This window comes from Nannobrachium achirus, assembly GCF_963921795.1.
Source record: "Nannobrachium achirus genome assembly, chromosome: 12".
NCBI lineage: Eukaryota > Metazoa > Chordata > Actinopteri > Myctophiformes > Myctophidae > Nannobrachium > Nannobrachium achirus.
This window is the reverse complement of record NC_137832.1, coordinates 17,786,215-17,810,222: the sequence shown is the minus strand read 5'-3', so window position 1 is coordinate 17,810,222 and position 24,008 is coordinate 17,786,215. Positions and strand designations below refer to the sequence as shown.

Here is a 24,008-nt window from a genome sequence, read left to right as displayed (position 1 = left end):
TATTATTGGTGCAACACTGCCAGATTTAAGAGTTTTCCCTATATCTGCCAGTTAATATATAGACAATGACTGTTGACAGGTAGCTACATTTTGGTCTTTTTTTACTGATTCTGTATTCATTCAATTATTCATTCAACCATTCACTCGCCCACATACCGACAAACTATTAATTTAGCACATACTATAACATAAATAATCAAAAGCAAACAAAAAATCTAATTTGAGAATCTACAATTTCTACAATTTTGTGGCTTTAATTGATAGTTATCAGTGAAGATGGACAGGAAACAGAGCGAGAGATGCTGTTCGCTGCTCTGTAAAACACTTTTAATCATCACACAACGACGAGGAGTAACTATTAACTATTATGAAGCTTCCAGCTTTCATCACAGGCTGGAGCATTATGAGCCCATCGTCCCAGACTCCAGTCAGACAGGACTGGAGGATCAAAACCACACAGCTTAATTAAAAATAGGGTATAGAATAAAATAAGTTTGAACCATGAATTAATTGATCTAGCAAGAGATTGCATTTCTCAGCACCGCGGCCGTATAGGCTGGAGATTGTAGAAAGAAATTGACTTCTGTCTTCTGTGTTTGGCAGGCTTACATAACATTCGAAAGCAATATGGATTCTGAAGCTTTCAATCCCAAATACAATGCTTTAACTGTTAATATTGGCTCCTTGCATGCACCTGCTTTTCCAAAAAAAGTAAAAAAATCACGGTATGCCGTTTTCACTGTGGGGAAATTTGACTCCAAAACTTCCGGAACACAAAATAAGTGGCCGTTTTCACAATTTCAAAATTGCCGTCATTTTTCAAAAAAACTTCCAGAAGTTTGACTCTGTGAAAACGGGGCAATAGTAGTATGTCTCTCCCCACAATGCACTGCAGGCTACATTAGATCCTAGGTGCCTGGACCGCAGGCGTAGCGGTCCGAGCCTGATGTTTTGTTTTGCCCATTAATGTTGCTCTACAACAGGGTTCCCCAATAGGCAGCCCGCGGGCCATTTGCGGCCCGTGGGGGGCTACTGTCTGGCCCACACCAATCCCAGTAATAATGGTGGTATAAGAGCAGCAACAACACTAGCATATCGTTGTTGTCAGGTGGAAACCTTGTATGTCCAAAACCGTTCGTTTTGTAATCTAAAAAAATTACTAAACTAGTGAAAACAGCCGATCTACAAGCACACAATGCCTCGCATCGCGAGGCGTTGTGTGCTTGTAGATCTGCTGTTTTCACTAGTTTTGTGCGACGATCTTGTATGATGAAGCAGGGCTTTGCTTTACCAAAAAACATACACATTTGAAACTTGAAGATACGAGGTTTCTGCCCGACAGTGACGATATCTGAACTGTTGCTGGAGTAGCGGAAACGCCACCGTCGCCCCCTGCAATGTTGTGGCCCTCTGCTTGGTACCCTAGACATAATTCGGACCTTGGGGAAAACTATTTGGGGAACCCTGCTCTACAAGCACATATCACACGGTCAGTAAAGGGAACTGCAACATCAAGTGGACCACCTTGCCAGACACGTCCTGAACCTTTAGCGGATATAAATTGATCAAGAACATCTGGACGTCTCTGGGAAAACATGTTCCATTTATTTTATTACACAGAGGGGCAGCCCAAAACATCAGGAAGAGATGGTGGACAAAGATATGATATCTATTCTTGGTCTTTCTCTTCCCCATGTGTGATTATGTGGACCAGGTTTCTGTAGTCCAGGTTTCCCGCTAAGTCTGGGGGGAATGCGATGAACATCTGCTCCATCTGTGAGGGTGGAGTAAAAATAGATTATTTTGTGTGTGTGAATGAAAGCATGGCACAACCTTTGTGTTTCAATGTTAAAATATGTTTTTAGTTCAAGTCTAGGGTGTGTTCAGATATTTTGTCTTCGGACACACTTAAATCACCATACAGTACACCAGGGTTCCCCAATAGGCGGCCCGCGGGCCATTTGCGGCCCACGGGGGGCTACTGTCTTGCCCACACCACACCCAGTAATAATGGTGGTATAAGAGCAGCAACAACACTAGTATATCGTCGTTGTCGGGTGGAGATCCCGAATCTCCAAATTTGTAAGTTCTTTCGCAAATCATACAAGGCCGTCGCACAAAAGTAGTGAAAACAGCCGATATACAAGCACACAACGCCTCGCACCGCGAGGCGTTGTGTGCTTGTATATCGGCTGTTTTCACTAGTTTAAATCATTTTTGAAATGATAAATTCAAAACGAACGGTTTTGGACCTACATGTACAAGATTTTCACCCGACAACGACGAAACTGTCGCTGGAGTAGTGGGAACGCCACAGTCGCCCCCTGCAATGTTGTGGCCCTCGGCTTGGTACCCAAGACATAATTCGGCCCTTGGGGAAAACTAATTTGTGAACCCTGCAGTACACAGTAAAACTCGCCATTTGCCTTAGTGACATTAGGGGTAAAAAAAAATTATGAATTAAAAGATTTTACAATTACTGTGCATAATGATACAGACGCAACAGGACTTTGCCTAGTCTAAAGCAGCACTGGTAAACATACTGAGGAAATATATCATGATTTGGATGATACATTTCAAATAGCCTGTCTTTGTGAGTGGTGGGGAACTAACCTCCTCGTGAGAAAACCTGTCTGCCTGGGTGGTCAGCATTCGTCTCACACTGTAAAGACAGTGTTGGTGGTGGTACATATTCATCAGTCAAAAACAGATGTTTTACTACTATACTACTTTATAACCAATACCAATAGTCTTAAGATTTCTGACTTTAACCTACAATGTTGTTGTTAGTAGTAGTAGTAGTAGTAGTAGTAGTAGTAGTAGTAGTAATAGTAGTGTTGTTTCTGTTTGTTTAAAAACGGTTGGTTCAAAACATATACTCACAAATCCTTCCTTAAAGTTCCCTTTCCTTCAGGATCAAACACTTTGAAAGCACTGAGGATGGTCTCCTCTGGATCAGCACCTTCAGAGAAACAAGCATCTCTAGGAATGAATGTGGAGATCTCTCTGCTATTAATAGTCTACAGCAGTGGTTCTCAAACTTGGGGGGTCGGGACCCAAATTACTTTGTGCGGTCCCGAAATGATCAGTTTAATGTAAAGAAAAATGTCTCACTCAACGGTAAACAAACCAACATAAGTGTATACAGGGTGTCTGCACATTTATAAAGTGACAATTTAAGGATTTTCAAGACCGTTTTAATACCAAACTGTCAAATATATATATATTTTTTGGGGGGGCTTTTTATGCCTTTATTCGATAGGACAGTAGACTGACAGGAAATGAGGAGAGAGATGGGGAATGACATGTGGCAAAGGTCGTCCGAATCGGGAATCGAACCGGCGACGCCAGCAGGCATCATAGCCTAGTATGTGGTATGCGCCTTGACCACCAGGCCAGCAGGCGCCCCCCAAACTGTCAAATATTAAGTAAGCAAGAGGCGAACATTGTGAAAATAGGAGATCTACATGCTCACAACGCCTCGCACTGCGAGGCGTTGTGAGCATGTAGATCTGCTATTTTCACAATATTTATCTGTGGAACCGAGTCACATTAAATGTAATACCTACAATTCCAAGAGCTTGTCAGGGTGGGGGTCCCCAGTTCATATTATGTTTAATTTGGGGGTCATCACAGCCTAAAAAACCCTTGGTGTACAGTCAGATTACTGTCAGCAGCCTCTCAATCAATATAGAGGGACATAACAAATCTAGGGGATTGCATCTATTTCAAGCACTGGCGCAGACTCAACCTTCCCCTCGTCACTGAACAGGCTATGTCCTTTGATGTACAACGTGATGACAGAGGACCAACCAATACATTGATACATAGATGGATGAACATCATTTAGAGCAGTTTTTTTATAACATTTAGGCCTAGAATTATTGAATGCTTTAACCAGTGAAAAATAGCAGATATACAAGCTCACAGCGCGGCACCGAGTGCCGCGCTGCGAGCTTGTAGATCTGCTATTTTTGGAAAAAGTCGTGAAAATGTGTGCAAATCTTTGAATATATGTATTTTCAAAGCGAACGTCTGTAACTCAAATTTTGCTTTTCTGGGGGGTCCCTGGAACTAAATATTTTGAGATGGGGGTCCGTGGCCAAATAAATATCAGTTTGGGGGTCCTTCACATGAAAAGGTTTGAGAACCACTGATATAGTAGTCTCTCAAGAACAGACTAACTGAGCTCCAGTTATGTGAAAAGGACCTTTTCTTTGACGATGGCTGGCCAGATTGCTGACATAGAAACATAGGGATTTTCCAAAAACCTTGGAAGGATTCAAAAGACACTTATAGAATCGGGTCAAAATTCAAATTTTCATGATTTTTTCAAAAATAGCAGATCTACAAGCTCGCAGCGCGGCACTCTGTGCCGCACTGTGAGCTTGTATATCTGCTATTTTTCAATAGTTAAAGCATAAAATAATAATACACTGTAATGTGTACCCGTTCTAAATGGGTTATCCCTCTGACATTCTAGATGAGCAGCAGAACAATGTCTCCTACCTTTTAGTTTCTCTCCAAACATGGTGAGGAAGACTGTGAAATTAATAGGTCCTGGCGCTTCCTTCAGCATCTCATCAATCTCCTCCTGTTTCACATTTAAACGACCTAGAAAAAGGGTATTTTATTATTAGCCAGAGAGGTGGTGTAGTAACAGTATAACATTCCCTACACATACCGGTAGGTGTGAATAATGTCAGGTCGTCTTTACCAGATATCTTCTTCTGAATACATACACAGTACACACGATACATACATGCCAGGGGTGCAACATATCGAACCGAATATCGGAAATCGAACCGAACCGAAAAATATCGAACCGAATGACCCTGTACCGAACAATACAATACAATACCACTCCACATCCACATTCCCCTGGAACCCCCTCAAGGACCCCTAGGGGTCCGCAGAGCCCACTTAGAGAACTACTACCCTAGAGGTTGGGTACCGTATTGTTCAAAGTTAAAGAAAAAATACATAGTTATAAAAATACAATATCGAACCGTGACAACAAAATATCGAACCGAATTGAATCGTGAATTTTGTGTATTGTTGCACCCCTAATACATGCACGTATGCATGCAAGCGCACGCACACACACACACACACACACACACACACACACACACACACACACACACACACACACCACACACACACACACACTACATACATACGTACTGTACTGTACTGTACTGTACTGTACTGTACATACATGCATACATACACACAGAAATGGGCACAAAATACAAAAAGTATTTGAAATACAAATACTTACCAGGATACTGTCACCAGGATAGTATCTTGGTGACAGTATCCTGGTCAGTATTAGATTAGAAGTACTGATCAAGTATTTTGAATTTTCTTCAAAATATTTTTTTTGTATTTTGTGCCCATCTCTGCGAATAAGCAAGCTGAGACAATTACACCGGTGCAACCAAACAACTTGCTCGTCTCACCTAGAGCTGCAAAGGTGTCTCGAAGGTCATTCTTGTCTATGAAACCGTCTCTGTTTTGGTCCATGATGGTAAAGGCCTGTTGAAGAATAGTTGTTATAGTACTATACTGTGTGTACATTGTTCTGTCTGGCATGCTCAAATCAATGCTGTCATATAAACATCATCACGCAATTCATTCTATGTGAAAGGAGACCGTGCAGGGACGTGCTGGCCATTGGGAAAAGCGGGACAACTCCCGAACGGCCGGTCCAGGCTGGCCATTAGGAAACAAATTAAAATAAAATGTCGGCCTTCGTTCCATTTTGGGGGCTGGGCGGCCAACAAAGTAAATCGTCACTGTCGGGCAGAAACCTCCTATCTCCAAGTTTCAAATTTGTACAGTTTTTCGCAGAGCAAAGCCCTGCTTAATCATACAAGGCTGTCGCACAAAAGTAGTGAAAACAGCCGATCTACAAGCACACAACGCCTCGCGGTGCGAGGCGTTGTGTGCTTGTAGATCGGCTGTTTTCACTACTTCAAATCATTCTTAAAATGGTTTTGGACATAAAAGGTTTCCACCCGACAATGACGAAATATAACTCATGTACAGTAATTGGCCCACTGGCTTGTCACTTGTCATGATCTGAAATGGTAAATCTTTGAGTAGCAGCAGCGCTATAGAGAGAGATCTCTCTCTATAGCGCGCAATGAGGGCCTCTATAACTCTTTTTTCTCGGGCTGAATCAGGGGCCCAGCACGTCCCTGAGACCGTGCATGCAGAGCACTGACTGACCTCTTTGAACTCTTGGATCTGGGACTGTTCAAAGATAGAGAACACGTTGGAGTTGGCTCCCTCCGCTCTCTTCTTTGCTTTCTTGGGCGCCTGTGGAGTTCGACAGTGACACGGTAATTAGTCAGAGCACCGCTGGCGCAGTCATCACCTGCGTCTCTGTTTGCACTTCACTCATTATCGTTTTGCGGTTGACGTGTGCGCTTATGACAAACAAGACAACAATCACGACCTCGATAACTGCTCAGCTTGAATTGCGCGACGGGGCACGTTTGATTACGGGGGATTAGCATCAATGTCACTTTGTGATGGAAATATTTACTCGTCGCGCTTTTCCCCTTTTTCCCCGCAGTTTTGTGGTCCGATCAGGGACGTCACACCAAATTCTGGGCCCTGGGTACAAGGATTCACTGCGGGCCCCCCATGAATGTTAACTATTGAAAAATAGCAGATATACAAGCTTGTAGATCTGCTATTTTTGAAAAAACTGGAAAATGTGTGCAAGAAACCTATGTCAAGGACCCCCAAGATGATATGTATTTGGCCACGGACCCCGATCTCAAAATATTTAGTTCCAGGGACCCCCAGAAGCAAAATTTGAGTTAGAAATGTTGGCTTAAAAAATACATATATTCAAAGATTTTCACACATTTTCACAACTTTTCAAAAATAGCAGATCTACAAGCTCGCAGCGCAGCACTCGGTGCCGCGCTGTGAGCTTGTAGATCTGCTATTTTTCAATAGATAAAGTTATTAGGGCCCCTCCACCTTGGGCCCCAGTAACTCAGTCCCACTTTCCTACCCCTTGTGACGCCCCTGGGTCCGATCTCTTCTCTAGCTTCTAGAGAGCTAGCTAGTATCAGATGGGGGATTATGCGACGGGCCCTGGGTGGTGACAGGATGCCACACTGAGCCCCATTTGACTGGAAATCCCATGGAGGCAAGGATTACGTTGAGCTATTTACACGACTGCCAAGGAACTGTGAAAAATAGTGTGAAGGAATGCAGCGTGATGACATCATACTGCTTGGATTCACAGGCCTGTCGACAGCTGCTGTCTAAACCTCGTTGTGGATTAGACTTGTAAATCATGTGGATGGAAGGTCATTGTATTTCTTTCCGTTTTCCTCCTTTTTTTTGGTTTTGTTTGAGATTTCATTTGAAGTTTTTGGATTTTTTTGTGTGTAAATGTTTACTGTTTCTCAGTTTATGTTGTGCACACAAACTAGCCCATACAGGGGCAACCGGCGGCCCGGGGGCCACATGCGGCCCCCACCTTCACTTAATGCGGCCCACAGGTTAGGAACACTGATATGTTATTGATTTCAGCTGTTATTAATTCCAACCATGCAAATGACCCGCTTTAATTACTTCAGTCTATATTAGTTGCCTAATTACTAGTACTATATCTTTTTTTTATGTATTTTTTTTTTATGTCCAATGCATTTGTATTTAAGTTCATAAAGTTAACAGAAGAACATATAAATGCATTTGTAATAAACTAATACAAAATGTAGTTTTCAGGATTCCAATGAAAAAAGAAAACTAAAAATAATTCAGGATTCCAATTCAAAAATAGCAAAAATAGCAGATCTACAAGTTCAAAATGCGTCACAGTGCGATGCGTTTTGAGCTTGTAGATCAGCTATTTTTGCCTGTATATGCATTGTGGCCCTCTGGAGTGAATGTGAAAAAATAGTGGCCCTCTCCATCATCAAAGTTGCCCACCCCTGAACTAGCCTGTAGCAGGCTCAGGAGGCATTCAGAACCCTGCTGCACAGTAACATGGACGTTTTCAGGCCAGGGACCCCTTAGTTGAGAGAGAGATGAAGCAGGGACCCCCACAATCATTGACAGCACAATCATCAGTGTATTTTGGATTCATGTCAATGTGTGTTTTCAGATATTTAACTACTTGAACCGTCAATACTTAATAAACTGGAGCTTTCACTCTGTACTTAGTCTGCTCTTTTTCCCCAAGAAAATAGCCGATCTACAAGCTCACAACGCCTCGCAGCGTGAGGCGTTGTGAGCTTGTAGATCTTCTATTTTTGGCTAAAGTTCTCAGAATATGGACGTTAGGGTTTATGTGGTTAATATGAAAAAGGAGAAAAAAACACAACGATTTGGAGGACCCCCTGTAGTAACTAGACCCCCTGTTGAAGACCCTGTAAAGTATTCAGTATATAAGCACTGTTCACCCTATACTACACTGTACTAACTGTATTGAATGTATAGAATGTATAGAAAGATATTAAAATGTACAATGAATAAGCAGACTGAGTGGGGAAGTTCGCCTCCAAACGGGAGCCGAACCCCGACCCCCAACTCAGCAGACAAGGCAAGCCACCCGCAACGCCAAGAGAGCTGGCTCGCTTGGTGGAGCGAGTTACGGCCGGATCTCTTGCAGGGTCATTACAATAGGCCTACATTGCTTACATTTTATGATTTCGAATTTAAAATGTTTTGAAAATATTTAAATATGTACAACTGTGATCACCATTAACAATGTTGTTGTTTAAAGTTGTACCATGTAACTTTTTTTATAAAACAAATCTTAAAATTGTCCTAACTGTTAAATCGCTAAAGTTTTAGAACACCCACTCCGTTATTTTCAGCTTCTGAAGCCTTCTCTTTATATGTTTTCTATGATCCTGGCCGTGGACCGGTTTTCGCGCAAAATTGACGTAATCTGCATCATCTGTATACGTTGTGTATACGTTGCCCAATCACATCGCCGATCATGCACACATGGTACACTACCGGCCAATCACAGCGCATCTTGAAGTGGGGTCGCCATATTTGTAGTCGCCCGTGTGTCTCTTTACTCAAAAGGTAATCTCGCCTACCAGGCAGGGTGAAGTAGTCCGTTTCTCCGGAATGCCTGAACGCACAGGAACCAGGGACCCCTCCAAAGATAGCTCTCGGCGTTGTGGAGGCAGACGCGGGGGTGTGAAGGTACGAAAAACGGGCGAAAGACGCGAACGCGACCGCGGTTTGCTATATGGCTACTGACCACTAGTTGAGAATCTTACACAGTATAGCTTTAACAAGCAACAAACACATCTCAGTGTTTCTAGTCATAAAACCTAATCTAAACTGCAAAGAAATCAGGCGTCCGTCTACACCAGGGGTTTTCAAAGTGGGTGACGGGGCACCCTCAGTTGCCGCGACGGCAGTCCAGGGGTGCCGCGAGATCATTTGATAATATTTGGAATTTATTTGGACACTTGATGAAATATTTAGTATCAAGTTTAAACTTGAAGTACAAAGTTATTTTCAGTCAGTTCTAACCAAAATGGCTATTATCTCATGTTTTCCTCGCAACATAATCACTAAAATATCGTCACTGTCAGGCAGAAACCTCTGTCGCACAAAAATAGTGAAAACAGCCGATCTACAAGCACACAACGCCTCGCATCGCAAGGCGTTGTGTGCTTGTAGATCAGCTGTTTTCACTAGTTTAGTACATTTTATAGATGATAAATACAAAAAGAAAGGTTTTGGACATACAAGGTTTCCACCCGACAACGACGATATTCTATAAATTTAAGGTGCTGGGAGTGAAAATTATAATTATAATGTAGGGGTGCCTCGGATTAAAAAAATATTTATAGGGTGCCCTGAGAGAAAAAAGTTTGGGAACCCCTGGGTCTACACATTGTGCTCTTTTTGAATCCTCCTGAGGCCAAAACGCAATGTTAACCGAAGGCAGTTCTATAGCATCCATCTGAGTTCAACTCACCATCTTCCAAAGGTGACTGGATGAGGAGGACCAAACGGTATTCCTTGCTGCTTCGTGATGGATCAGTATTCATCGTAACAGGGGATAGATATACAGAGCCTTCCCCTCGCACCATCATGCATGCCCATCAGTCTATAAATACCCCCCATGCCATGTTTAGGCAGAGCCACAGGTATTCACAGGGGCGTATTCCTTTGTTGTTCCTTTATCCCATTTAGAACGGGTGCACATTATTGTGTATCATTATTTTTATGCTTTAACTATTGAAAAACAGCAGATATACAAGCTCACAGCGCGGCACCGAGTGCGGCGCTGCGAGCTTGTAGATCTGCTATTTTTGAAAAATCGTGAAAATTTGAATTTTGACCCGATTCTATGAGTGTCTTTTGAATCCTTCTAAGGTTTTTTTTGAAAAACCCTATGTTTCTGTGTCAGCAATCTGGCCAGCCGTCGTCAAAGAAAAGGTCCTTTTCACTTAACTGGAGTTCAGTTAGTCTGTTCTTGAGAGACTACGATGTCAGTGGTTCTATAACCTTTTCATGTGAAGGACCCCCAAACTTGATGTTTATTTGGCCACGGACCCGCATCATATCTAGTTCCAGGGACCACCCAGAAGCAAAATTTGAGTTACAAACGTTCGCTCTGAAAATACATACAGCATATTCAAAAATGTGCACACATTTTCGCGGCTTTTTTCCAAAATAGCAGATCTACAAGCTCGCAGCGCGGCAGTGAGCCTGTGGATCTGCTATTTTTCAATAGCTAAAGCATTCAATAATTGGGCCTAAATGGGTTAAACCTTGATCAGTATTTTAACCTCATGCGATTTAATAGGTAATCTAGCAAATAAATTGTCGCATTACCAATATACTTTATCAGGATAACAACTGGGCCATGGCGCTGTTGATTGACGGCCCCTCTTGTTGGTCTGTGACCTCCAGCTGTCCTGTTAATGCCCCATAAGGGCTTGGACAATGAATTATATCTGATCTGAGCTGTTTTCCCAGTAGCACAACAACAGGAAAAGCCTTTTTCTATGCCCCCAATAAGACTCTGTGTCACACACAACATGCCATTGCTGTCGAAAACATTAGGGTGGAACCATGTGGAGTCACAATCGTAAAAATAAACGTTTCATTGCTAGACTGAATGTCTGTGGATTGTTTTCAAATTAAGTGTTAGGCTTCTTGATACACATTTTAAAGTGTGACAGACATTTAAATGAACAATCCTTATTTATATACACCGTAATGCAGTTGACCAAAATACACATATCATAACTGTGTCATGAAGTTATATTGCCTGTGTGTGCACATCTTGATTTTGAGAGAGAGAGAGAGGGGGGGGGGGGGGGGGGTGGTGCAATAATGATTTATTTAGTTATACACCATTTAAAGCGGGACTATGTAAAATGTAATGTTGTCCAATCTGTATGGTAGAGCATGGGTCTTCAACGTTTTCAGGCCAAGGACCCCTTAGTTGAGAGAGATGAAGCAGGGACCCCCACACAACCTGTTCATAGATTCCATATAGTTTCATTGTTTGACAGCACAATCATCAGTGTATTTTGGATTCATGTTAATGTGGGTTTTCAGATATTTAACCACTTGAACCGTCAATACTTTAATAAACATGACCTTTCACTCTGTACTTAATCTGCTCTTTTTCCCCTCTACACCAAACCTCTTTGCCAAAAATAGCCGATCTACAAGCTCACACCGCCTCGCGCTTGTAGATCTGCTATTTTTGGCTAAAGTTATCAGAATATGGACGCTAGGGTTCAAATCGTTAATATAAAAAAGGAGAAAAAAGTTTCTATCTCACAAAGATTTGGAGGACCCCCTGTTGTAACTCTGAGGACCCCCTAGGGGTCCCGGTCCCCCTGTTGAAGACCCCTGTGGTAGAGTATGTTAATACAATATAACTTATACAATTGGGACGGTTGTATTCGGTCTCCCTGTTCTTCTATTGAGACATTTCGATCTATAGGTGAGACATGGCCTTTGACGCCATCTTCTTTCTAGTTTGACAAATATTTTGAAGGTCAAGATTCATTTTATCCCCTGATCAAGCAGCACTTGTACATGATGAACAGGGATGTGACATAGTGCATGCTTTAACTATCAATTTCTATCATTTCAAAGAAAATTAACACTCCGATATTGTGCATGCTATAAAAATGCAAATATTTTACCAATGTAAAATACAATGCAGCATTAATATCTCTATATAGTACACGTTTATTGTGAACGTTTGAAGTCCACCAATGTCCTCTTGAAAAGTTAAAGTGCACTGAAGATCTGGGAACAGAAGCAACCAGTTCTTACTTAGGATCGGGACACACCATAATAATGTTATATCTATCGCAGTGTTTCTCAACCTTTTTTCTGCATGGGCACACTTTTCATTTCCCAAGAATCCATGGGCACACCAACATAATAAGGGGGTGTAAATATCGTCACTGTCAGGAAGACACCTTGTATCTCCAAGTTTCAAATTTGTATGTTTCTTCGCAAAGTAAAGCCCTGCTTCATCATACAAGGCTGTCGCACAACGCGAGGCGTTGTGTGCTTTTAGATCGGCTGTTTTCACTAGTTTAAATCATTTTTAAAATGATAAATACAATACTGTCTTTCAAGCAGTTTCAAGGGGCACACTTGACCCTTCTCAGGGGCACACCAAAGGTCCCCAGGCACAGTGGTTGAGAAACACTGCTCTATCGTATGACGGTATTGCTCACCAAAAATAGGTGATTCATAAGCTCACAACGCACAGACCCTAGGCGCTGTGAGCTTAAATATTGGGAGTGTTCATTGACTGTGGACTGTGTTGGATTGGGAAGAACAATGAGGATATAAACAATATGACGCCTGAATTTGTCCCCTCTCTTTTACAACCCTTTATCCAGAAAGCCTAGATGTCTGATGTCATGTGGTCATTGTTCCTGCATTAGAGGTGCTAAGTCTGATGGATAACTGTTTATCTGTGGTCAGAAAGACAACATGTCAGCCAATGGTAAATGACCCCCACAGGAAAGGTCCTGGGTTTGGCTATAATGCTTGTCCTCAGTTCCCTTGATACTGTCTGTCTGTTAATACTATAACAACAACAATAATAAATGAATGAATTATTGAATGAATGAATGAACAACATTGTTCTGGTATTTCTGTTCCATTAAACGTTATAAAAATATGAAAGAATGGGATATGACTGACTGTGACTTCAAAAATCTACCAGATTCTTGTGAGCTGTTGTAGATTGACTATTTTTGCCGCAGGACACTATCGCACAACAAAGTACTAGTAAGACGCCACAGGGCGACAAGCGACCTCGCCCCAAAGGGCGAGGTCACAGTGATGGCCACAAGGATGTGGACATCAGTGATGTGGACATCAGGGACCTCCATATATGGGCATAAAAGGGATTTTGTACCCCTGGCATCACAGGGATCTCCATATCTCCATATATGGGCATAAAAGGGATTTGTTCCCCCTGGCATCACAGGGATCTCTCTAACAGGGCATCATTAATATTGATGACATCAGGGAACTCCATATATGGGCACCAGTAAGACTCCCTAATCGGGAGATAAGCGACCGTTGGTCGCTTATCTCCACAAATAGGCCAAAAGTTTGTTTTACCAATTATTACACTCTATGTGAACATTTACATCAACAAATCCCAAGTACTATGCAGAACGACCCATTTCAAGTTTTTAATGTACAACAATATTTAGAAAATAGGTCTACAAGCTGACAGTCCTCGTCCCTTATATTCCCATAGGTTATATGGAGATCTCAGTGTTTGTCAGTCCTTGTTCATTTATGCCCATATATGGACATCTCTATATCTACTGTAACAGTCCTTGTCCCTTTATGCCCATATATGGAGATCTCTTAACTGTAAGTCCTTGTCCCTTTTATGCCCATATATGGATATTCCTGATGTCATCAGTATATGAACATATATGGGCTTTCTGATATGCCCATATATGGAGATCTCTTAACTGTAAGCCCTTGTCCCTTTTATGCCCATATATGGATATCCCTGATGTCATCCGTATATGCCCATATATGGGCTTTCTAATATGCCCATATATGGAGATCTCTGTACCTCCATATATGGGTATAAAAGGATACTTCAGGTCTGACATCAGGTTTGTTTATATTGGGTTGCTAGGTTTGACATCACAAACTCTATGGGCCATCTGACCTAGAAATCTATATTTGGGCATAGATGACTCATCGTGACCTCATCACACGTCGACCGCACGTGTGACGTGCGGTCGACCGCACGTGTGACCGACGGACGGCCGGTGGAGGTTTTTATACTAAACTGCGACCTTACGGTCGCAATAAAAGTGATTCTGTTATTGTGATGTCACAGTGAAGCCAGAGCGTGATGTCAGAGCGGCGAACCCATTCTATTAGAGTGGTTCCCCTGACATCACAGTGACATCAGAGCATGATGTCAGAGCGGCAAACCCATCATAGACCGTAAAAAAATTGTACACGTCTACACGTCCAGACTGTGACCTTCGGTCGCAATAATAGGGCTTTAGATGGTTAACCCATTTAGAACGGGTACACATTATTGTGTATCATTATTTTATACTTTAACTATTGAAAAATAGCAGATAGACAAGCTCACAACGCGGCACCGAGTGCCGCGCTGCGAGCTTGTAGATCTGCTATTTTTGAAAAATCTTGAAAATTAAAATTTTGACCCGATTCTACAAGTGTCTTTTGAATCCTTCTAAGGTTTTTTTGTCAGCAATCTGGCCAGCCATTGTCAAAGAAAAGGTCCTTTTCACTTAAATGGAGCTCAGTTAGTCTGTTCTTGAGAGACTACTATGTCAGTGGTTCTCAAACCTTTTCATGTGAAGGACCCCCAAAATGATATTTATTTGGCTACAGACCCCCCATCTCAAAATATTTAGTTCCAGGGACCACCCAGAAGCAAAATTTGAGTTACAAACGTTCGCTTTGAAAATGCATGTATTCAAATATTTGCACACATTTTTATGACTTTTTTCCAAAATTGCAGATCTACAAGCTCGCAGCGCGGCTGTGAGCTTGTATATCTGCTATTTTTCACTGATTAAAGCATTCAATAATTCTAGGCCTTTAAGTGAACACTATGTATGTAGATTTAGACAAAACTACAGCCAAGCCAGTCATCTTCCATTCGTCCCTTTTGTCCAGTAGGTAGCGCTAGCAACCTGTGTCCAATAACTAAGACACGGAGGGAAAAACCTTTACCACCACCATTCTGTAAAGCCCCTTGTCAAATGTCTCATTATGGTGATTCAGCTTTTGCAAATGTTGAGCATCATCGTTATTACTTGGCTTTGTTTGCTACAGCAAGGGTCTTCAACAGGAGGTCCGGTACCCCTAGGGGGTCCTCGAGTTACTACAGGGGGTCCTCCAAATCTTTGTGATAGAAACTTTTTTCTCCTTTTTTATATAAAGCCACTTGAACCCTAGTGTCCATATTCTGAGAACTTTGGGCAAAAATAGCAGATCTACATGCGAGGCTTCGTGAGCTTATAGATCGTCTGTTTTCGGCAAAGAGGTTTGGTGTAGAGGGAAAAAAGAGCAGACTAAGTACGGAGTGAAAGGTCACGTTTATTAAGTATTGACGGCTCAAGTGGTTAAATATCTGAAAACACAAATTGACATGAATCCAAAATACACTGATGATCGTGCTGTCAAACAATGAAACTATATGGAATCTATGTGATAAGGTTGTGGGGGTCCCTGCTTCATCTCTCTCTCAACTAAGGGGTCCTTGGCCTGAAAACGTTGAAGACCCCTGAACTACAGTACATGAAGTCCTGATAAGTTCCTTCTCAATTAAAACAACTCTGGAGTCTGGACCTTATCTACAGGATGAGCTACAGTCTATAATTGTGCTAATAAGCTCTGGCTATCCTTGTGATTTGTGTTCATAAAAATTTCAGAGTCTAAAATTCCATGATAAATATTTGAACGAATCTTGATAAGGCCCATTGTCTGACCCAGCGGGATATTCCATTTAGAGCAGTAGAAGCATGTGCATATTAAGCATGATGATCTTTAATTCATACTTATTAGTTGCATGCCGGTGCCATGCACTGAAAATAGCAGATCTACAAGCTCACAACAAGCTTGTAGATCTACTATTTTCCACACGTGACACCGGCACGCAATTACTGTAAGTATAAATCAGGCTCAAGGCACCAGGCACGTGCACACATAGACATCAAAGAGGCTTGAGCCCCTGCCCTTTTATCCGTCTGTAAAAAGTGCCCTTTCCAGACCATGAATTCAGCATACCGGTGAAAGAAATGCAAATGCCCCCTTGTCATGCCATTCCTGAAGACGGCATTAAAGGAGTAGTTCACCCCCAAAATGACTTTTTTTCTTTTTCTATTTTCTATTGATTTCTCTTGTCATGGAGACTTGATGTACCCCCATTGATTCCGGATGGGGACCCGAATGCATTTGGGTCCCCATCCGGAATCAATGGGGGTAAATTTACTATAATCAAATTTTTGTCTAAGGAATGCGACAAATACAAAAACAATATTATCCATGGCGTGAGTAATCAATAGAAAAAAGGTATTTTTGGGGGTGAACTACTCCTTTAAGAGAAATGCCTTGCCTTGTCCAAACTCTCCTGAACTTGAATGCAAGTCTCTCTGTGTAGAAATCCATGCCGTTACGCCACATCTCCAGTATGCTTAGTTCAGTGTGGTATCAAGCACCGAAAATAGCCGACCTCCAAGCTCACAATGTGTCGCAGCCACCAAAAGGCCCTTTTAGAAATTTTAGCCCCTGCCTCTCTAACATTCTCTGCACGTCCCTGCAAGGTACAATGTTAAAACCCGCAGGACACCTGACCTAATGAATACCTATACTATCCCGCGGGGGAAATTCAGATATCGCAGCCCAACCCAGCTGCTTTTTTTTTATCAGCTTTGACCCAGCTGAACTCAACCCAGTGATGCCCACAAGGAGCGCAAGGGGGAAGGGGAGCAGTGGCAGCTGGAGTGGGGGATCGTACCTGCGACCTCTGGGGCCTCCGGAGCCCTAGGTGTGGACACTCAAGTGTCTAGGTGTGGACACTAACCACTCAGCCACCACTGCCCGTGCTCAGGGTGGCCCCTCAAGTGCTTGAGAACAGTTTGGGTTAAACATCTTCTGAGAATTTGAACAACAAGCGTATCATTTATGCTGTCATCTAATCAGATACTCTTTTGGCTTTTTGGGAGGTTGTTGGGTGGGACTCAGGGTTTGTGTTCGTCTTGTGTGTTTGGTTGTTTTTTTGTTTTTCCTGAAGATCTGAAGGATTTCTTTTCATCACTGTCTACCTTATCCTGTATACGGTGACAATCCTTCATTAAAATTATGTTAAGATATAATAAAACCTAACTAACAAGATAGAGTTGAGTTCTCTTATTCATATGGACTGTGCAACCAAGTTGCATCTCTGTTAAAGGAGTAGTTCACCCCCAAAATGACTTTTTTTCCCCATATTGATTACTCACACCATGGAGACTTGAGTTTAATAATATTTTGTTGTATTTGTCGCATTCCAAGACAAAACAGTGATTATGGTAAATGTACCCCCATTGTTTCCGGATGGGGACCCCAAATGCATGGGTCCCCATCCGGAAATCAATGGGCGTGCATTTATTGTAATCAAATTATTGTCTTAGGGAATTCAACAAAAAACCAAAAAATATTCTCCATGGCTTGAGTAATCAATAGGGGAAAAAGTCATTTTGGGGGTGAAGTGGTGAACTACTCCTTTAATAAGAACTTGTTATCAGTTTACCAATAGATTAAATGAATTAATCAAACAAAATAGCTCACCTCATTTTTCACAAAGTGTAAACAAAGTGACAACGTGTGAATTGGCCTGTAATCTGGGTCCCCAGAAGTTCTTCGCCACTAGGGAGAGAGGGGCGAGAGCCTGCAATCACACAAAAGACATATAGAATGATCATAATTATGGATTAGAGACTTCAATCCCTACTACTGCTGAGAATGATAATATCATGGTATAATAACTAATTTAGAACGGGTACACAGTATTGTGTATCATTATTTGATGCTTTAACTATTGAAAATAGCAGATATACAAGCTCACAGCGCGGCACCGAGTGCCGCGCTGCGAGCTTGTAGATCTGCTATTTTTGGAAAATCATGAAAATTTGAATTTTGACCCGATTCTTTAAGTGTCTTTTGAATCCTTCTAAGATTTTTTGAAAAACCTATGTTTCTATGTCAGCAGTCTGGCCAGCCATCGTCAAAGAAAAGGTCCTTTTCACTTCAACTGGAGCTCAGTTAGTTTGTTCTTGAGAGACTAGTGCTACTATGTCAGTGGTTCTCAAACCTTTTCATGTGAAGGACCCCCAAAATGACATGTATTTGGCCATGGACCCCATCTCAAAATATTTAGTTCCAGGGACCCCCCAGAAGCAAAATTTGAGTTACAAACGTTCGCTTTGAAAATACATATATTCAAAGATTTGCACACATTTTCACGACTTTTTCAAAAATAGCAGATCTACAAGCTCACAGCGCGGCACTCGGTGCCGCGCTGTGAGCTTGTATATCTGCTGTTTTTCACTGGTTAAAGCATTCAATAATTCTAGGCCTACTAAATGTGACAGTTCAGTCAACAGAGACATCGTGCCTCTTGGCAGTCTGTCAGTTTAAACAAGAATTTCTTCTTAATTGACTTGTCTGGCTACAGGAAAAGTTAGAAATTAACCTAAAATAGAAACACACACACACAACAAGGTACAGTTTGAAAATGTAAGGTACAGTTTGTCTTTGGCAAAATAATCAGGTGCTCTGAAGTGAATTCTTCCAGCAAATCATTGGTTTTAAGCTAAATTCCAGTGGTGACGATTCTGAATGACCCCTTCATCTTTCACGGCAGACATCTTGGAAACATCTAGAAGAGTGGTCTGTAACCCTGCACATTAGAATCCCTCATGTTAATTTAATCTTGACAAAGAAAGTCAGTTTCTACACACTCTATTCTGACAGATAGTTTGATTGCGTTGACCTACTGTTCAAGTTCTGAATCAGTGTTGTTTTTGACAGCACATTTTGATTTCGTTTTTTGAATAAAATGTAATTTCATCACCGCGGACGCAACACCTGAGAGCAACCAAACATAAAATGACTCTCTTCTCCACTAGTCCCTCCCTAACGTTTCAGTCTAGTTTTCATTTTGTTGACGAACTTGTCAATATATTTAGTCTTATAGTTTTAGTCATCACAGCTTAGATTTTATTTAGTTTTTATTTAGTTTTCGTCAGTGAAACAAACGCAGTCGACAAACATTTTTCATCATAGTTTTAGTCGACGAAATCAACACTGTTCTGAATTAGTTTCTGATTAGACTGAATGGAAGGCAGAAGCACTCTGAGCCTCCAGGGTTGGAGCGTAGTAGACCCACTGAATTAGAACTTATCTAGAACTTTAGAGATACACAGTTGGCAGTCTCCTAGGAGAAACACAATCATTTCATTTTGAAATCTCCTCTCCGTTGGCCTCATTAACAATCTGGAAATGTTCACGCAAGCCTTTCAATTACATCATTGCTTCAAACAGGTCAAAAAGTGACTGAACCAATTCCTTGCAAATTAATGCAGGCAAAGGTACGCATTCCCTCTCCTCCTGATTCGCCGACTTCAAAAGTCACTCTGTTAATAATGGCAACGCCGTAATGGTGGGATAACCCCTCGGCCTGCTTGTGAGATTTCATAATGTTTCAGGAGCACTCGGAAATGTGATTTATTTAATGAGGTCAGCAGAGCTGGACTTATAAAGTACCTTGTTTTGGGGAATGGTGAACGTGGTGTCAAGAATCCTTAATCGTTTTTCTCATAGAACTCCTCCTGCATGGTTTCAAGCTGTTGATGCAGCACGGCTTCTAAAAATGGGGACTGGAGATTGTTTTATACATATATGTTTGACTATGACATGTTTACCTTTTTCCAGCAGATAACTATAGGCCAGGGGTCTTCAACGTTTTCAGGCCTTAGTTGAGAGAGAGATGAAGCAGGGACCCCCACAACCTGTTCATAGATTCCATACAGATTCTTTGTTTGACAGCACAATCATCAGTGTATTTTGGATTCACGTCAATTTGTGTTTTCAGATATTTAACCACTTGAACCGTCAATACTTAATAAACGTAACCTTTCAATCTGTACTTTGTCTGCTCTTTTTCCCCTCTACACCAAAGCTCTTTGCCAAAAAATAGACGATCTACAAGCCAATAGCCGATCTGAGTAAGGGGTCTTCAACGTTTTCAGGCCAAGGACCCCTTAGTTGAGAGAGAGATGAAGCAGGGACCCCCAAAACCTGTTCATAGATTCCATCTTTGTTTGACAGCACAATCATCAGTGTATTTTGGATTCATGTCAATTTGTGTTTTCAGATATTTAACCACTTGAACCGTCAATACTTAATATACCTTACCTTTCAATCTGTACGGCTCTTTTTCCCCTCTATACCAAAGCTCATTGCCAAAAAATAGCCGATCTACATGCTCACAACGCCTCGCAGCGCGAGGCGTTGTGAGCTTGTAGATCGGCTATTTTTTGGCTAAAGTTCTCAGAATATGGACGCTATGGGTTCAAGTGGTTAATGTAAAAAGGGAGAAAAAAAAGTTTCTATCACTCAAAGATTTGGAGGACCCCCTGTAGTAACTCTGGGGACCCCCTAGGGGTCCCGGACCCCCTGTTGAAGACCCCTGCTATAGGCTATTGCATTATATTTGTGATAATTAGCATTTATATTAGATTCTAACATACCCAAATCATGCACTGCACCGATAACTGCACACCCAACACCCACAGAAAAACGGAAACCTTTGGGTGTAGGAAGATGTAAATGCAGGGCTGTATTAACCATTGGGCCGGTGGGGCTGTTGCCAGGGGCCCTTGGCTCTCAGGGGCCCTTGGGGGAACTGGGCCGCGTGGTCATTGACAACTTACTAAAATTAAATGTATACGTTAATTAAAAATCAAATGTGTGGGCCCCTCCTCTGTTGTCTAGAGGTGCTTTCTTGGCCCACAGATGATCATCATGGCTTAAAATCCGAGCTGGGTAGTGCGTGTCGGGAGGGAGGGGGCTTATGGTGAGGGTGGGGGGCCCTAAAAAACTAGACCAGGTCAACCTGGTTGTGCCAGACCCCCTGTCTGTCATCATCATTTATGACATCATGCCTTTTGTAGGCATGTCATCATCATGTCATCATCATATATACCCTTTATATAGAAAACCCGGACAGACATTTGCTTATGTAGGCCTACCCATTTCATGGGTCTGGCAATTATAGGCCAGGGGCCCTCGCGGGGGTTAATCCGTCCATGTGTAAATGGTAAATGGTGCATTTATCCAAGGCGCTTTATAGAGATTGTGCATTACCCATTCATACACCGATGGCGGAGGGAACCATGCAAGGCACCAACCTGCTCACCGGGAGCAACTAGGGGTTCAGAGTCTTGCTCAAGGACTCTTCGACACTAACTCTGGGGGAGCCCGGGATCGAACTGGGAACATTTCGGGAACCGTCCGTCCGTGCTCTAATGACGGATGCTCTACCCCTGAGCGACTGCCACCCCTGTAGCCTACAATGTATTTTATTTCAATTATAGCTACCTTATAAATACCCACATGAGCTGTGGGAATATTGCCTTCAAATTGGCTTCTAATGTACAGTAATTCTATGTGAATGCTATGTTTCTGATCCATCACAGCTAAATAAGATGTTCATTACACTTGAGTTCTGCATATTCACCGCCCTCGAGCCACAAATAAAATGCAATGACTGAAACTTTTAATAAGCAAGCTTCACTTACCCCCTAGGTATTTTTGTATTGCATTGCATGAGAATATCTCATATGTCCCCCAAGCTACTAATAATGTGACTCATGAGGAAATAATTTTCTACATAGCACCGATTTATGAGAGATATCAACTGCAGTCTCTGTGGCTCCTATGCAATAGGCTATGTAGGCCTACATTGTGAGACTCATGGAAGTGATCAGTGATGTGGGAAAGGGGATTAAAGCAATGGATTTTAATAATAATAATAATAATAATAATGCCTTTGCTGGGTGATAATAGTATAATTAGTAGAGGAAATAAAAAATAATAATACAAAAAGCCTCGTTTCAGTACAGCACTGTACGTGCTTGTAGTACACTATAATACCAGCAGGGGGAGTCAGTGACACCGATATGTCCTTCAGTTAGTCTTATTAATTGAAGAGACTTATTTTAGGAATGACAGCTTGTAAACAGGGAAGTGTTAACTATATATTTATAATCAGGTAATGTTAAGATTAAACTGGTTCATCGTTACAAACATACACGGTATTATCTATCAACAGAAGTGATGTTTGGAAAAGTTTATAAAATAAAAGCATAATTAACTCTGCTTTTGATCTAATATAGCCTATACAGATGTGACGTATGTCATAATTTGTGCTTATTGATTAAGCTTGCATCGGCACTCTATCTTTTTTAGCTTGTAGCCTATATATTGTTTACTGACTGCCCCAAAAACTGAACCTGCAGAAATACACGTCTTCTAAAGTAAAATACAAGTAACTTCAACTTTGTTATATTTTAGATGAATGAATACAATCCATAAAAGTAGACCGTGTATAGGCTACCTTATGGAAATCAAGTGAATAGGCTATGTAATCTATAGATAGATATTTTTTGTCGACAGAATTCATTTAGGCTATAGGATTAAGTTGAACAACTCTAAAGATATTTATCTAAGATTGAGGTTGTCATGTAAATTCTTAAATCTGCAGTTCTTATCGTGGAAATCTGTTCGTCAGAATGAAGGAAGACTAAGAATAATTGCAGAAAAGCCCACTTAATGAGGTATTTAGTCCTATTTGCATAATAAGATAAAGGAGACGAAATTAGGACGAGGTTGCATTCACGAAACATAGCTTACCTACAACCATGTTTTCATTTCCCGTAGCCTATAGGTCTACTCTTCTAAAAATATATATTTCTGTGTTTCACTTTCATTACAGATTTAGTCTAAATAACCTAGGCTAAAAGTAGGCTTGGCTAAATTCCATGAACTGCACTAATCTACAAATCATTTCCTTCTCTTTTCCAGACAATATTGATCACCCCCTTACGTCAGTATTGATAACTTTGCCAAAGCAAAATCAAGTGCAATTGTCCAGTTAATGTCCGGGACGGATGCACGGATACAGTTTGCTTTTACTTTTGGAAAAATCAGGAGCTCCGTCAGAAAATGTTGCTTTTCCCACCCACCAAACATGTCGGCAGGCTTGCTAAACATATCGCTGGGCTCGCGTGTAAGTCTATTCATTACTTTTTTTCATAAAGTAGGACCCGGGTAATCGCAAACGTTGTTTAACGAGGGGAATCCAGCCCACATATTTATTGCAGCCTGCTGGAAAAAAAATCTCTTCAATATCCCCCAAGATGGCCGCCGATGTAGGATCGATGTTTCAATATTGGAAGAAATTTGATCTACGGCGGCTTCAGGTTAGTGTTTTTCCTCACCTTTTCAACGTGTATCTTTTGTAGCGCCATGTCGCGCACTTTGGACCGATGTGAATTGTCTCGCCGCCGTGCGAATTAAGAGCGAAAGCGGCCGTGTTGCATTGATAGTTATTAGAAATTGATCCTCTTCTGCCTTTGTTCAGTTCAATCATTGATCAGCGATGGAGCTGCGACCATAGAGTAGCACCACACAGCACACAGGCGCTCTGCGCTCCCTCCACTACTGGGATCAGCACCGCGGACAGCACGCTGCACACTTTCAATGCGATTTATATGCGTTTTTTACAACAGCGACGATCGCTACAGTGTTGCTGTTCGCAAACTTTTAATGGCACTGAGCGAATCTCGGTGCTTTTGGACGTAGGGTAACTTTTTTTCTTTTTCTTTTCTTTTTTGCTTGTAATCTTTTTATGCCATTCGTGTTGTCGACGATTGTTGCGTTTCTGTGCTCGCTGC

At 41.7% G+C, this 24,008-nt stretch overlaps 2 protein-coding genes across 3 annotated transcripts in view; one reads left to right on the top strand and one right to left on the bottom strand.

Annotated features, from left to right (window-relative positions):
* Positions 1–1,586: 1,586 nt before the first annotated feature.
* myl2b (myosin, light chain 2b, regulatory, cardiac, slow) lies at positions 1,587–23,761 on the bottom strand. The gene is made up of 7 exons (XM_080739270.1): positions 23,553–23,761; positions 6,238–6,327; positions 5,466–5,541; positions 4,510–4,614; positions 2,884–2,962; positions 2,614–2,662; positions 1,587–1,774 (listed from the first exon to the last, which is right to left on the bottom strand). Exons 1-7 carry the CDS (start codon positions 23,580–23,582, stop codon positions 1,670–1,672), a joined length of 534 nt encoding a protein of 177 aa, XP_080595396.1. The 5' UTR covers positions 23,583–23,761; the 3' UTR covers positions 1,587–1,669.
* Positions 22,718–24,008, top strand: part of cux2b (cut-like homeobox 2b) — a 223,514-nt gene continuing 222,223 nt past the window's right edge. For both annotated transcript variants that reach the window (XM_080739266.1, XM_080739265.1), the window contains exon 1: positions 22,718–23,534. In XM_080739266.1, coding sequence (XP_080595392.1) covers positions 23,472–23,534 — 63 coding nt within the window. In that variant the 5' untranslated portion in view covers positions 22,718–23,471. The remainder of the gene's footprint in view (positions 23,535–24,008) is intronic.